This window comes from Coregonus lavaretus (assembly GCF_964263955.1).
Source record: "Coregonus lavaretus genome assembly, chromosome: 10".
NCBI classification, from domain to species: Eukaryota; Metazoa; Chordata; class Actinopteri; order Salmoniformes; family Salmonidae; genus Coregonus; species Coregonus lavaretus.
In genome coordinates, this window is record NC_139997.1 from 47,654,633 (window position 1) to 47,671,807 (window position 17,175).

Below are 17,175 nucleotides of genomic sequence, written 5' to 3' on the forward strand. Positions count from 1 at the left end.
TGTGTCAACGATCGTGACAGAAGAAACCACCAAAACCAGACCAAGCAGCGTGTCCAGGAGCCATCGCTAGCAGATCTCCGTGGCAACCTCGACTGGGTCAAGCCTAGTGAGGAGCAGAGAGGGTGGACTTGGGACCAGTTGAGGAAGAGCTTCGACTGGGTCAAGCCCATTGAGGAGCTGAATGGCGGGAGTTGGAGACAGAGGAGCGAGAGTTGGGCGAGAACGATGGAGGCCTGGCCCACGGGGAGGAGAGACCCCCAGAAAATTTTTAGGGGGGGGCTCACGACGTCGGGGCAGCAGGAGGCCGCGATAGAGCGGTCCAGCGGGTTGGCAGAGGAGGCCGCCAGGTTACGGGAGTCACTGGTCACCAGGGGGAAGGAGGTTGTAGAGGCACGGCGAGAGGTACTGGCGTGTGTTGCCAGTCCGGTCCGGCCTGTTCCTGATCCCCACGTAGGGCCAGTGGTGTGTGTTCCCAGTACGGTCCGGCCTGTTCCTGCCACTCCCACCAAGTCAGTGGTGCGTTTCGTCAGCCCGGCGCGGCCCGTTCCTGCTCCCCGCACCAAGTCAGTGGTGCGCGTCGTCAGCCCGGTCCGGCCCAGTCCTGCTCCCCGCACCAAGTCAGTGGTGCGCGTCGTCAGCCCGGTCCGGCCCATTCCTGCTCCCCGCACCAAGTCAGGGGTGCGCTTCGTCAGCCCGGTCCGGCCCATTCCTGCTCCCCGCACCAAGGCAGTGGTGCGCTTCGTCAGCCCGGCCCGTTCCTGCTCCCCGCACCAAGTCAGTGGTGTGCTTCGTCAGCCCAGTCCGGCCTGTCCCTGCTCCACGCACCAAGCCTACGGTGTGCGTCGTCAGCCTGGTAAGGCCCGTTCCTCCTCCACGCACCAAGCCAGGGGTGCGCGTCGTCAGTCCAGCACAACCCGTGCCTGGGTCATGTCCGGAGCCGGATCCGCCGCCGAGGCGGAGTGCCCACCCGGTCCCTCCCCTGTTGTGGTTGGTTGGCGCGGTCGGAGTCCGCGCCTTTGGGGGGGGTACTGTCACGCCCTGGCTCTGGGGACTCTCGTATGTTGAGCCAGGGTGTTTATTTTGTTTAGGTTCTAGTCGTTGTCTACCTATGTTGGCCTGAGTGACTCCCAATCAGAGGCAACGAGTGTCAGCTGGTTGTCTCTGATTGGGAGCCATATTTAACTGTCTGTCTTTCACTTTGTGTTTGTGGTTTCTTGTTCGTGATGGTTTGTGTTTAAACCATAGACGTCACGTTTTTCGTTTGTTGTTTTGATCTTGTGATCATTAAATAAATATAATATGTTCACCTTCAACGCTGCGCATTGGTCCGCTTCATCATGTGTCAACGATCGTGACAAGGATTTGCCCAGGAATTAAGCTGTTTATGTTTTGTCCAGTAAGTAGAGCTGTAAATAAAAGATGTCAATGTTACATTTGAGAAACTCCTATTTGAGCACATTGTTGGTATATTAAATTGACCTATTTGAGGATAAATGAGTTTGCAATGGCATAATATTACTGTGGGAGGCCTGCCCGCATGTACATGAATAAAGGAGTGTCTGGATTTCATTGCACTGTAATGTCATCTCACGTGATGGTGGCAAGAAAAACATTGTGAGGTAATACAGGGATAAAGTGTGTGAAATACATTGTGTCATGAGCTTAAGGGCTCTTGTGTTTAATTAAGTTGCATTCTCTGGATATAGCAACAGCGAGTGAAAGCAGAGAAAGAAAATCTTGTAGAGTGTGTGAGAGAGTGAGTGCGTGTGTGTGTGTGACATTTAAGATAATTTACATTTACATTTTAGTCATTTAGCAGACGCTCTTATCCAGAGCGACTTACAGTTAGTGAGTGCATACATTTTCATACTGGATCATGTGCTGTATAAATCGGCCAAACAAAAATCAGATGTGCCTGTAATTAGCATGTTAAATAAGGCGTGAAACAGCGGTGCCAGAAATAAGAGTTGGACTATTATTGTGTCACCCAACTCGACTGACTTGATTTTAGTGCCATAACTGCCATTGAGTCTATTGTTGTTCTTAGACTCATCACATGACACATACCTTTTATGAAATACCAGTAGGCAGTTGAGCAGATGATAGGACTTCAGTGGTCAGTCTGACCTATCAGAACATGCTGTTAGTGGCATGATCAGGAAACACCCTTTCAAAGCATTGAGTCATACTAATTATCGGTGCCGTTTCCCAAAGCAACCCATGGTGTTAGCCACAACATTAGGATTACCTGCTGTTGCTGTGGAACGAGGCATGTATACACACCTCTCCAAATGGAAGTACTGACTGAGTAATGTCTATCCATCTTGGTAACCAACTGTTTTAGGTCTATTTTATAATAAAACAAACCCTTTTCCTTATGTGTACGAGTTATGAACACTAGTTCAATGTGAACTTCAGTAGAATGTATATAAATTGTAGAATGTTAAAAAAATAAAGATGTATTCTGTTACAAGACTGTTACAGTATGAAAAATGTATGCACTCACTAAAACTGTAAGTCGCTCTGGATAAGAGCGTCTGCTAAATGACTAAAATCTAAAATGTAAATGTAAGACATGGATTGACATTTGGAAACCACATTAACAAATAACACACGTTGTCCTTGTGACCTGTTCCATCTGTGATCTCATCTGTTCTCTTTAATGATTTTAATTCCTGGAATGTATTTTGTCTGCCTGCCTGTGTGTCAGATTCCATATAGCACCTTGGAAGGTGAAGCCAGTCAACACCCCATACCTGCAGAAGGAGTGGTTTGGGAGTGGAGGAGTCATGGCCTGCTATTGGAACAGAGTGTTTTGTTCTGTCTTCTGCTCAGGCAGACTTGAATTATTGCTCAAGCGAAGCGTCGACTCCCAAATAGCCTACTGGCAAGAATGTATTGAGAACTGTATGATCTGGAACATGGAATAATCACAGCTACCTCTGAATAGAGTAGCAGAATCTTCTACTACATATCTAAGGAATATAACACCATCATGAAAAGGCAACAGAAAGAACCTAACACCATAGTGAAAAAACAAGAGGAGAAGATTGACTATGAACTTTACTGCCAGGTAACATACTGCTTTAGTGGGACTAAATGCGGGAGAGGAGGTATCAATTATGCTGTGTTTTATAATGTCCCCAAATGTGTGTAATCTTTCAGCTGTCACCAATATCAATGTTCAAGCATGACATTTTAATAGGCTTCAGGAATCAGCCTAGTTCAAGTCACAGATTGTAGTACAATCAATTAGATAACACTTAGGACTTGTTAATGCTTGCCTTGAACTAAGTTACTGTCCACTGAGTTCAGGAAATCATAAAAAAGGTATTATCCATACCATGGCTATTCAGAAAAGATCTAATTAGATTAAATTATGGCATGAACTAAGGCTATTTGAAGATGTTTCATTATTAGTTACCCCTCTCCAACATAACTATAGGCACATCATGTCTATTAAGATTTTGTGGGGGGAAAGGTTCAATTTAATAAAGATTCCAGAAATGTTTGAAGATAAACCCTATAATAGCCATACATTTAGGCCTATGTTAGAAGTTGTCAATTTATATACTAAAGCCATAATTTGATGATCATTAAATACTAAAAGCATAATTGGATTCTCTCCCCCCCCCCCCCCCCCCAATGAGCCAGATGGGGTCTCGTGCGGATTCTGAACGTGAATGCGGCTTTGTAAATTGCCAGTCAACATGACTGAGTCCATGGATACGACGGCGAGGAACTAAAGGGAAGCTGTTATTAAACTTATAGCCTAACCAAATCAAGCAGTAATTCGTTGCCGTTTTTCATTTTTGAGGAATATGAGGGTGATCAAGCAAAACTGAGTTGTTCGACAACTCTTCCACGGGAAGACACCTGGCGTCACCAGGAAAGGGGTCGGAAGTGGCAAACAAATTTAGCTCAACTCTGGAATACGAGATTGTATGGGAATATGACTATTCTAATTAGATGAAAAAACGTTGAGATGATCAACAATTATGAGACATTATCATTCATAAACAGTGCGGTACTTCTTCATGCTCCCGTAGTTTCGGTGATAGTGTTAGAGAGTGCTCTTGTTGTTGGACCATGTCCGTAAACGAGTTATATTCAAAGGTGAGTGATTTGTACAGTAATTGATTCTCTATACATTTGTTATCCTATAGCTATAGCTACAGTTCCATTTCTTGTTACATCATTGTTACATAATTGTAACCTTTTGGGCCATCACATCTATAGTGACAATAGGTTTGAATTGTAGAATTCGCCATTGTAGCGAATTTCCCGCTGCGATGTCATGTATTTCAATGCAAGTGAAATGACAAATGTTTAGAAAGAAATCGAGGCTCGAGTGCAATCCCAGTGCGTCTTTCTTTGCTCGGATGTGTGGTTGCAGCTTGTTTGACAGGTGCACGAGAAAGTTTCGATCTGGTATGGGCAGTAGTCATTAGCCGAACAGGTTTGCACCTAAAACGAGCGTTTCTATTGGACGGGGAGGTAGGTCCCTCCCTGTTTCGTCCGTATGCTTCCGTTTAAGAAACGTTTTGCAACAGTATTGGCGTAATGAATACGCCCCTGTTGTACTGTCTTGTCTTCTAGCCCAGTGGACAACTGCAGGACCTAGTTGTGTACATAATAGTAAAATAAATATTTTTCAATACTGACATCTTTAACTAGAATAACTACATTGTATTATTTTATGAAAGGAAAATGAGTGAGCCAAAGCATTCATCATCTGTGATTTAATCTCTCAGGCAACAGTGAGTTTTGAACATCGGGATAATTGCAATTTTTGCTGAAGTTGCTTTGTGAAGAAATTGGGTTGTGGTAATCATGGATTGTGTGAATATGCTATTTCTGGAGGTAGCATACTTTATGTAGTAACACATTATGCGACACTGGTTAGCCAAACATGGGGGCTCCACAGTTGAATGAACATGCAACAATAACTTGAGCTGACACCAATACACAAATGTGGTCCTTTCAGATTCCCGCTTTTCACTCCTAGTACTTACCCATTTTATGCATCTCTGACTGTCCTTGATTTTCATTGAGATTGAATCTCCCGTTGAGTTACTCAAAAGCATAGACCCTGTAGGACAAATGCTGACTGAAAACTGCTGATACCCTTTGTGGAATTTGTGATGTTTACAGTACAGACAATAGATAGGCTACCTGCCTACTCTCTGACTTTGATTGATGGGTGTAAAATAAGTATTTTGAATATTAGGCCTAACCAAATAAATTTTATTTTGTTACCATTGTTATAAAATATGATAATTCCTTGTGGTGTAGGCCTATGCATTAATTAACCTAGGAGATTTGTGTTCAGCATCACCGGAATGACTCGTTTCAGGTAGAAACCTAGCCAAACTGTTGAAAAAGAGATGTCTTTGAAGTGAAGTGAAGAGTCATACATTGCATGTTATTGGATTGAGAAGAACAGAATCAGGTTACACACATTATTTGTCACTAATCCACTACATCAGTGTTTCCCAAACTCGGTCCTCGGGACCCCAAGGGGTGCACGTTTTGGTTTTTACTCCAGCACTACACAGCTTATTCAAATAATCAACTAATCATCAAGCTTAAATTATTTGAATCATCTGTGTAGTGTTAGGGCAAAAAACAAAACGTGCACCCCTTGGGGTCCCAAGGAATGAGTTTGGGAAACACTGCTCTACATTACTCAAAATCCAGTTCCACATTCCTCTGCAGACATTACAAAAATAGCTGCATTGTTGTTGTTTTCTTTAGAACTCTTGGATTTAGTGAGTGTTCCTTTTAGACTAAACGTTTTACTTGTTGAGTAAATGGCGTTTTCAGTTACGTCTATTGTCTAAACATGCAGGTTCCACCTTTCCCTCAATATTATTCTACTTATGTAGTAGTTACTTCCAATGTTCCCTTTCCGGGACTGCCGTGCAGAAGAAATATCAGCTCGCACAGATAAGCACAATTTTGAACTTCACTCAACTTACTAGTTTTCCCTTTTAGTTAACACTATCAACGTTTCCCTTTACTGTGGGAATTGTTATCGAATCAACGCAATATTACATTTACATTTACATTTACGTCATTTAGCAGACGCTCTTATCCAGAGCGACTTACAGGAGCAATTAGGGTTAAGTGCCTTGCTTAAGGGCACATCGACAGATTTTTCACCTAGTCGGCTCGGGGATTAGAACCAGCGACCTTTCGGTTACTGGCACAACTTAGCCACTTTCAATACAACATAACGAAACAAAACGAACTATGCAAGATATTTTCTTGTAGGCAGAGAGCATTGGAGTAGGATTATATTGCATTGACTGCACGACTCAGGCCCATACTCTACACAGACCGGTGTGCCATAACCAATCAGAGCTGCAGTACTGTAGGCCTATATACAAATAGACCATTGTCATATATGGATCTGTGCCACTCACTTTGAACTGGACTGTGTTTACAGCATGAGTGGTCACTAGTAGATGCGCTTGTTTTGAGATCAAAGCGAGAGCTGCATGTAGCCACGTGTGCACATTTGTTCATATTCTGTGCTAGTAAGTAAGTTATTAGCCCAGTTATAGCTAATTTCTAGTCAGCAATGGGGGAGTGGTTGCTTCCTACAAGAGCACAAAACTTGTGCATCTAGCCATTTTTTAAAAACAAGTCAGGTAAATAGCTTTTTTATTTCTTAAAGGGCCAGTTGTATTTTGAGACGGGCTTGAATAAGCTAAGTAGCCAATAAATAGGCAGAGGGTAGTATAATTTGTCTGATTCTCTGTAATAATGGTATGGGAATAATAATGAATTGTATTTTGATGCAAGAAACCACTTTACAAACAACACAACATTTTCAGTCACCTCCTTGTCTGAAGGACAAGTGGATAAACAGGTTAATGTCAATCCCTACATGTTTCTTTCAAAAGTCTCATGGAATGTAGGCCTACATTGAACACCACACATTGGCTGCTACTGTAGGCTGAATGATAGAACAGCTATTTCCAAGTTAAAATGTTATGGGATGCATTTTCTCCATTGTTTTGTATGGTAAGCCACTCTGATAGGCTTACATTATGATCAAATAACCACAGTAGTACTTGGCCACTATTACAACTGTAACTTAAAGCAGGTACAGCCTCAGTGTTCACAGTAAACGCTCGTCAGATGTTGCACAGAATTTTCACAACGTTCAAGTTTGCTCTCAACAGACCTGAAATTTGCTCAGTGCTGAAAACAATTAGCGGGAACATTGGTTACTTCCCTCTGTGTCTCATTTGTGTACTCCGGGAAAGACCAGTTAAGCTTTGTCCTGTGAATAATTAACTAAATATTTTCTTAACATTTTCCCTTTGTGGATTGGTAGTAAAAATAGGACTGTGACATTGTAAAACACTAAAGACACACCTGTATGCATTGTCATCAGAGTATCTCTCCTCTCTAGTCTCTAATTGTGTGTTCTCAAATTGCACTCCTCAGTTAATAAGCTATAGTGCTGAGCGATTATGTTGGTTATGTTGGTTATTTTTCAGTTTTTTAAACAACCAATTGACCAACGTCGGTCCAATTATTTGAATTCCATTTCTTTCGTGGAGCCCGAACTGTGCGATGTAGAAGGGAGTTGTAGTTTACCTAGTTTAGCACAGAAAATGTGGTAATTAACTACAATGACCATAATCCATAAGCTTACTTGTCCGGTCTCGGTCTGTGTGGAGCAGACACAGAGACCTCTTTGACAGAGACTTGCGGGGCATTATCTACCTGAAAATACATGATCTAAGTGATTAATAGTTGGTATTCAGCAGTCAGCTGTTGCCTTATTTACTTTGAAGAACTACTAAAATTGTGATTTTTGTCACACAGCATAGGAAGCAGCTCTATAGAGATGAGACGATGACTTGGAATGAAATAATAAAGTCATCAAATGAAATAAATATTTTATTAAAGTAATGTGAATAAATTATGGTTAAGAAGTAATGGGCAGTCACTACCATCATGGGACTTTTAATTAATTGTTTTATTCTGTTTTGTTACAGCATTCAACCCACATAATGCATAGTGCATTTAATGTAAAAAATAATCATCAAAAACATGATTATTTTTTAATAATCGAACCGAAACCGAACCGACCTCAAAAAGCACTAATCACTCAGCACTAATAAGCTGTTATCCTCCAGGCCCTGGGTCATCCCACTCACACTCTCTGCAGCCCCACAACATGAATCCCAGTAATCCAGTAAGAAGGCAAATCCTACTATTCCATCTGTTTTGTGATCAAAGGCTGAAACCAGCTGTCCCACAGATTATTTTTAACTTAATATCAAAACACAGACGACACATGCTGAATCTATCCACCTTGCATTATGTACATAATCTGTAGATTTTGTGATAGTATTACAGACCTATAATAATTAGCCCCTGTTTGTTTGGCCTGCTGATGGAATGTTGTTTCTGTGTGTTAAGTCAGGCTGTGGGCCTTGTAGAGTCGCCACTAACCCCCTACAGTTTGTGTTAGGGGAGGGTGTCTTGGAGTGAATTTAGACTAAACCTGCTCTCTGTTCAGTTTTCAATGGATTCCCAAATCCATGACATGAATCCCTATGCGTTAATGTGGGCCTCAGAAGAATGTTACGCTGTCTTGACCTTTCTTTACCTTGAGGCAATGATGGCAAGAAGACAATGTAGGGTCCATCACTTATTTCTAATAGACTTGCTTCCCAGCCTTTTGGTAGGCCTATGTTTTTGCAATTTATCATTGTGAGTACTGAATTTGAACTTGTTTTATGTTTTTCCAATTTATCATTGTGAGTACTGTATTTGAACTTGTTTGAACTCTTACCTCTCACTTAATCTACCAGTACAGTATGGACAAATGCACCTTTGCACTTACAATGCTTGTTGCTAAATGGCAGCTGTCAGCTAATGTTAAACATCACATTTGACTATTTTTTTTTTTTGTCATTTAGCAGATGTCTTTTATCCAGAGCGGGTTACAGTAGCAATATGTCGAAAGCTATGAGGTAATGCTTTAATGCTACTCCATACATTGTTTATTAGACATGCCCGCAGTACTTTCTTGTCATAACAGGTAATATGGTGGCTGTCAGTGAGCCGCTTACTTTCAGAGCCAACATAGAGACTTGTATATTCTAAAAGCGATTTCATACTCCCACACAGACATTTCATTGTAGACCCCAGAAGACAGTGTTTTGGTCCCATTGTATCGTAGCTGAAGGGAAGTTAACAAAACATTTTTTTACAGTAAGCCACACAATAAAAAAGCAGTGGAGAATTGTGCCATGAAGCAGACACTTAAATAATAATTAGGTGGGTGCTTACAGTTGTCCTATGTCACACATGTACAAATACTTTTTTTTGCATATCCCACTCCCCCTCAGAGAGGGGTCAGCCATTATTGATGGCTACCCTGGAGCAATTAGGGATATGTGCCTTGCTCAAGGGCAAAGCGACAGATCTTTCACCTACTCTGCTTGGGGATTTGAACCAGCAACCTTTCGGTTACTGGCTGAACGCTCCTAACCGCTAGCCTACCTGCCGCCACTTGCTGTGAGCCTCAGGAGTACAGCTGTAGAGAGGCTGGTGAACAACAACCTCTTGGTTCTTAAGTTGGGCTTAAAGCTCAAGCTAGGTGTGTGTCTGTGGGTCTTGTGTGTGTGTGCTCATGTGTGCTCCTCTCCTCGGGGCTCCATTGTCCCTCAGAGGGCTCGTATATTACTCTGGAGTTGGAGAAGGACTCCTCAGTGATTAAGTGAGAGTGATGCTGAGTGGAGTGAGTAGCAATGCCATTCGTTGATAGCACATTAGACTCGCTTACCAGCCCACAAATGTCTGTCGTCGAGATACTATTTCCGTTGCATATAGCCTCGATGTCCTTTGTAGGCTATTCTAAAAGTGATTTGCATTTTGTTTAGTGGTTGAATGCTACTAAAAAGTGTGTCACATTTTTCACACCACATCCTTTGCATCATTAAGGCATATCTATTGTTCAATAATTCTCTGCAGCATGTCTGTTGCTTGGGGAAATTATGCAAGTCCTTTGCACAATGCACTCCGGACGACCTTTATTCCACCTGCCTCATCATCACAAGCTAGCTAGAAGTGTCTGCATTTTGCTTCTGACAGAGCTCTCTCCTTTTTCCGATAAACAGTCAACATTCCTGCGGGTAGGGATTAGGGAAGTGATTTATTGGCCACACCTAGGCAGCAGACTTCACCTGGGGCTGTAGTACTAGCAGAGAGGAAGCAGCGAAGAGAAAGGGTTTACTCCTCAATCTGTCCACGTTAAGCAGATTATTAATTATTAGGCAAGTGAGGAGTTTTTGTATGGGGGGCAATAAGAGTGTCGAATTTAGTCCAGATGAAAATTAATTTATATTTTTAGGCTTATTTGATCTACTAGAAGTTTCGTAATGCTTAGGTTGTTATGAGTGTACTGATATAAGTGTGATGCATGTGACATCCCGGCAACTGAGAAAAAACACTTTATATCGGAGTTGTCCCTGTTGAAATTTTAGATGGTATATGCATATTCATGAGGCTAGCATAGCATCTCACTCTCCATTGAATACAGGTGGTTGATGTCAACACCTCTCATTGAATATGCAAAAAAGTGTTAAAATAGCGAGATGTATCCAGTATCCACCAATCCAAAAAGAGGAATAGGCGGGAGCTTGACAGCCTGCCACTTCGCTCTGTGGACAACAAATCCCATTGGTAGGGCGGAGATACAAGCATCTTGTCATTATATCTGTATCTCTGGTACTAGCACAGATTATCCATTATATTGACCAGATACTCTAGTGGCCGCTTTAACAATGAAAATAAATGTATTCTAAAATGGAAGGCAGTCGGGAGGAGGCAAGATCAGGTGGGACCATTCTAGCCAATGAGAGAGCAGATACACGTGTGAACAACAACTCTGATATATAGTACCAGTCAAAGGTTTGGACACACCTACTCATTCAAGGGTTTTTCTTTATTTTTACTATTTTCTACATTGTAGAATAATAGTGAAGACATCAAAACTATGAAATAACACATATGGAATCATGTAGTAAACAAAAAAGTGTTAAACAAATTGAAATATATTTTATATTTGAGATTCTTCAAATAGCCACCCTTTGCCTTGATGACAGCTTTGCACACTCTTGGCATTCTCTCAACCAGCTTCACCTGGAATGCTTTTCCAACAGTCTTGAAGGAGTTCCCACATATGCTGAGCACTTGTTGGCAGCTTTTCCTTCACTCTGCCGTCCGACTCATCCCAAACCATCTCAATTGGGTTGAGTTCGGGGGATTGTGGAGGCCAGGTCATCTGATGCAGCACTCCATCACTCTCCTTCTTGGTAAAATAGCCTTTACACAGCCTGGAGGTGTGTTGGGTCATTGTCCTGTTGAAAAACAAATGATAGTCCCACTACGCCCAAACCAGATAGGATGGCATATCACTGTAGAATACTGTGGCAGCCATGCTGGTTAAGTGTGCCTTGAATTCTAAATAAATCACAGACAGTGTCACCAGCAAAGCACCCCCACACCATAACACCTCCTCCTCTGTGCTTTACGGTGGGAAATACACATGCGGAGATCATCCGTTCACCCACACCGCATCTCACAAAGACACGGCGGTTGGAACCAAAAATCTCAAATTTGGACTCCAGATCAAAGGACACATTTCCACCGGTCTAATGTCCATTGTTCGTGTTTCTTGGCCCAAACAGGTCTCTTCTTCATATTGGTGTCATTTAGTAGTGGTTTCTTTGCAGCAATTCGACCATGAAGGCCTGATTCACACAGTCCCCTCTGAACAGTTGATATTGAGATGTGTCTGTTACTTGAACTCTGTGAAGCATTTATTTGGGCTACAATTTCTGAGGCTTGTAACTCTAATGAACTTATCCTCTGCAGCAGAGGTAACACTGGGTCTTCCATTCCTGTGGCGGTCCTCATGAGAGCCAGTTTCATCATAGCGCTTGATGGTTTTTGCGACTGCACTTGAAGAAACGTTAAACATTCTTGAAGTGTTCCGTATTGACTGACCTTCATGTCTTAAAGTAATGATGGACTGTCGTTTCTCTTTGCTTATTTGAGCTGTTCTTGCCATAATATGGACTTGGTCTTTTACCAAATAGGGCTATCTTCTGTATACCTTGTCACAACACAACTGATTGGCTCAAACGCATTAAGAAGGAAAGAAATTCCACAAACTAACTTTTAAGAAGGCACACCTGTTAATTGAAATGCATTCCAGGTGACTACCTCATGAAGCTGGTTGAGAGAATGCCTAGAGTGTGCAAAGCTGTCATCAAGGCAAAGGGTGGCTATTTGAAGAATCTCAAATATATTTTGATTTGTTTAACACTCCTTTGGTTACTACATGATTCCATATGTGTTATTTCATAGTTTTGATTTCTTCACTACATTTTACATTTTAGTCATTTAGCAGACACTCTTATCCAGAGTGACTTACAGTTAGTGAGTACATACATTTTTCATACTGGCCCCCCGTGGGAATCGAACCCACAACCCTGGCGTTGCAAGCGCCATGCTCTACCAACTGAGCTACAGGAGGCCTACAATGTAGAAAATAGTAAAAATAAAGGAAAACCCTGGAATGAGTAGGTGTGTCCAAACTTTTGACTGGTTCTGTAAGTGGCCATTCCATTTTCTGTTGACCAATACCAAATCCATACAAAAACTCCTTGCTTGGTAAGCAGAAAAAAATAAGGAAAAACGCCACCTGCTGGAGAAGACAGATTTTGGGCTCAGTTATCGTCTCTGGTACTAGTCATTGTGCTGACACACATCATAGCAGGGCGGGACGTTAGCAGCACTGGAACGGAAGGATAGAACACTGTAGCTCTATTCTCAGTGTTTTCATCTTACCTGTGTGTATTTACTTCACCAGTTATAAACAGTATTTTACTGAACCCTGAGCGTAGTCTGTTCAGGTTAACCTCCTGTCTCTCTCTACTCACGTCTGATTTTCATTACTAGTTTTCTAATTTACTGCCCTCAGAGTCCAACTTATCCCATAGATAAGAGGATGACTTTCACCTACTGTGCTTTAACAACCATTCATAATTCACAGAAATGGCATAATGAAAAAATATTCTCAGCCTCAAGTGTTCTGTTTCAGCAAGAAAGTTTGAGTCCAAATTTTTGTCGACAGCCTAAAGGTTAGCTGTAATGTAAAAAAAATTAAATAATCACAAGTGACATGTTTGTAATAATATGACCGGCAAACTATCCAGTGTTATATTCACTGGTGTATTGGAGGGTAAACACACGTAAGCGGCGTTTACGCACCATTTTTATTTTGATCGAGCATTTACCCACCTTTTGCAGAAAAATGTGTTGAAAGTATAGGTAGCGTTACTTTACTCACCACGAACGGCGATGAGCGTTGACCTTTCTTTTTTTTTACCACTACATCACTGGTTATAGTAGTGTTATAATCTCTCGATCTCATGAGTTGAATCAGTGTTGCTGTTGAAGTCCAGGTTGGTTGGCTGACATGGATACCGGTAGCATCAAAAAGGCAACACCATTTTAAAACACTAATTGTCAGACGTTACACAAAAAAATTACCGGTAGTGCAACTTTTTCCTTCCCCCTCCCTCCCCTCCATCTCTCCACACACCCACCCACCCATACAGGTGGTGCCTACTTCCACAAATGTACCACCTATCTGGCTGTTGTTTTAAAGGTTGTTTTATGTCTCTCTTTAGATTAGCTGTATTGGTTGGAGTAGGCTGGCTGAATTGGCGCGGTAACGATAAATGGAACAATACGTTTTAAACGTTAATGTGCACGATATCATTTCAACTACTACTACTATTTTGATGGTTGTAGCCATCAATTTTTCCATTAACAATCACCCAAATTTATTTCATTTCAAACTTCACATTTCTTTAGTATAGGCTACTTATTGTTCTGAACGATATCGGCAAAATGCCTGCGATAAGTGATCGGTATGGTCGGTGTTTTTCGGTTTATCGTCCCAGCTCTATTGCCTGTTCTCACTGTTATGAATCAGATACCTGAAGTTCATCTCTGATCTATGTCTATGTGTTAGTTTTTCTGTCTCTTCTGTTAAGCATATTTAGCACAGCATAAGGTACCATCCTGATTACAATTCTGTCAGTCCATATCCATGTGATAGCGCGCACACACACACACTCACACACTCACACTCATTAGAATAATGAAGTTCAAATAAAGACAGATCATACATTTTTCCTTGTGGAGATCATAAACATCCTTGTGTATCTCTTATGTGTTTTCCACCATCTACAAAGTAAGCAGGACCAACTCTTGCCTGATTGTATCGACCCAGTGCAGCAGCCGATGGTAATAAAAAATAGCAATTTCATTAAGTCTGCTGGAAGTGTGATAGAGTGATCAGAAGGAGAGGGGGAGAAAAAGAGAGGGAGGGAGAGAAGGAGAGAGTAGGGCTCAGTTAATTAGTAGTCAAACCCATTACTAAGTGAATGGATGCAGGGTTATAGTCTTATTCTATCCTTATACTGTGTTTTGTACTCAACAATAAGCAATCACTCTTTCATGACCATGGGCTACATTGTCAGTCTGCTAAATAGCACTGATTGCATGTATTGCTCATAACAACAGCTGTCAGTGGATAGCAAATGTCACCCGTTGTGTCTTAATGTGCTAATCATGTCCAATCACTTAGGGCCGGGACGATACCAGTATCGCAAAAATGTTCCATGCCAAAAATGAAAACACGAAGCAGACCAAACCCTTTGGTCCTTTAAAAACCTGCTGTATGTAAAATATTGTGTGCTATAGCTTGGAAAATAAATACATGTGATTCTGGATGACAACATAATGATGTTTGTTTGCAACATGGCTGTTTTCCTAAATAACTAAAATCTGTGTTGTTTCTTTGCCACGATACTAACGAGTATCGCAATACTGCTATCGTCCAGGCCCTACAACCACTCCAGGTAATGATTACCCTCTCTGTCCGTAATGTCATGACAAGATGAGCTCTTAGCTATTCCTCTACCAGGAAGAATCATGGTGGCACTATGTCCTTGAAATGTTGATGTCTCCTATTATTTAGGCTTATGTCTGAGTGCAGAATCCCTTCTTTTTTGCTGAGCGAACTGCTTCTTTGTGATTAAAAATTCTGATGAACTGTAGTACTGTGGCCTGTGATGCAGTCATGGCAGTTCTATTACCATATATGGTCTTATTTGATCAAAATTGGGAACAATATTTCTAGGATAATGAGGAAATAACTTATTTCCGCCCAATATGCAGTTGAGTTTCTCTTTGTTTCACAGTGGAAAAGGAAGGACTGGGAGAGAGGAGAGTAGAGGTACACATACTCAGCTGAGTGTCATTTAAAAACGTGTCATTCAGAGACATGCTTGGGGCTCATTACAATCAGTCTTCGCTAAAGTGTCAACACAGTAGCGTTTGACATAGCAGAACAGACCAAATTCAAACAACGGTCTCCAAAATGAAATTCTCCCCAAATATGGTCACTGTCACGATCGTTGATGAACGGGTCAGACCAAGATCCACACATACTAGATCGACAACATAGAAAAAGCACAACAAGGAATATACACACCCTGACTCAACATATAAGCGTCCCCTGAGTCAGGGCGTGACAGTACCCCCCCAAAGGTGCGGACTCCGACCGCACAACATAAACATAACAGGGTAGGGGCCGGGTGGGCATTCCGCCTCGGAGGCGGATCCGGCTCAGGGCGTGACGACCTCTCACTCTCCGCCTCCCTGTTGCGCCCCTGGTCTGGTCTAGACCTCGGCGCGTTGCTTCCCCTCTCCTTCCTCCCACTATACTCCAGGCCCTGTCTGGACCCTGGTGTGGGAGACCCCGAACCTGGAGAGGGGCTGACGTCATGGTCTGGACTGGAGCCACTGACCGGAGCCGGACTAGGCACCGGTGGAGCGGACTGCTTTGGCTCCGAAGTGGAGCCGCTGACCGGAGCTGGATCAGGCACCGGTGGAGCGGACTGCTCTGGCTCCGGAGTGGAGCAGCTGACCGGTGGAACGGGCACGGGCCGTGCCGGACTGGACAAACGCACCACTGGCATGGTGCGAGGAGCAGGAACAGGCCGGGCCAGACTGGCGACGTGCACCACTGACTTGGTGCGAGGAGCAGGAACAGGCCGGGCCGGACTGGCGACGCGCACCACTGGCTTGGTGCGAGGAGCAGGAACAGGCCAGGCCGGACTGGCGACGCGCACCACAGGCTTGGTGCGAGGAGCAGGAACAGGCCGGGCCGGGCTGGCGACGCGCACCACTGGCTTGGTGCGAGGAGCAGGAACAGGCCAGGCCGGACTGGCAACGCGCACCACAGGCTTGGTGCGAGGAGCAGGAACAGGCCGGGCCGGGCTGGCGACGCGCACCACTGGCTTGGTGCGAGGAGCAGGTACAGGCCGGGCCGGGCTGGCGACGCGCACCACTGGCTTGGTGCGAGGAGCAGGAACAGGCCAGGCCGGACTGGCAACGCGCACCACAGGCTTGGTGCGAGGAGCAGGAACAGGCCGGGCCGGGCTGGCGACGCGCACCACTGGCTTGGTGCGAGGAGCAGGTACAGGCCGGGCCGGGCTGGCGACGCGCACCACTAGCTTGGTGCGAGGAGCAGGAACAGGCCGGGCCGGACTGGCGACGCGCACCACTGGCTTGGTGCGAGGAGCAGGAACAGGCCGGGCCGGACTGGCGACGCGCACCACTGGCTTGGTGCGAGGAGCAGGAACAGGCCGGGCCGGGCTGGCGACGCGCACCACTGGCTTGGTGCGAGGAGCAGGTACAGGCCGGGCCGGGCTGGCGACGCGCACCACTGGCTTGGTGCGAGGAGCAGGAACAGGCCGGGCCGGACTGGCGACGCGCACCACTGGCTTGGTGCGAGGAGCAGGAACAGGCCGGGCCGGGCCGGACTGGCGACGCGCACCACTGGCTTGGTGCGAGGAGCAGGAACGGGCCGGACTGGCGACGCGCACCACAGGCTTGGTGCAAGGGGGCAGGAACGGGCCGGGCCGTACTGGGAACACGCACCACTGGCTTGGTGCGGGGAGCAGGAACGGGCCGGACCGGACTGGCGACACGCACCACTTGCCTCGTGTGAGGAGCAGGACTGGGTTCCTTTATGAACCCCCGCTCCTTCTGCTGCTT

At 44.2% G+C, this 17,175-nt stretch overlaps 1 protein-coding gene across 1 annotated transcript in view; it reads left to right on the forward strand.

Annotated features, from left to right (window-relative positions):
* Positions 1-2,808: 2,808 nt before the first annotated feature.
* The window catches only part of LOC311136593 (unconventional myosin-Vb-like), an 89,584-nt gene continuing 75,217 nt past the window's right edge, over positions 2,809-17,175 (forward strand). Inside the window, exon 1 of the mRNA XM_084170782.1 lies at positions 2,809-3,073. Coding sequence (XP_084026908.1) covers positions 2,996-3,073 — 78 coding nt within the window. The 5' untranslated portion in view covers positions 2,809-2,995. The remainder of the gene's footprint in view (positions 3,074-17,175) is intronic.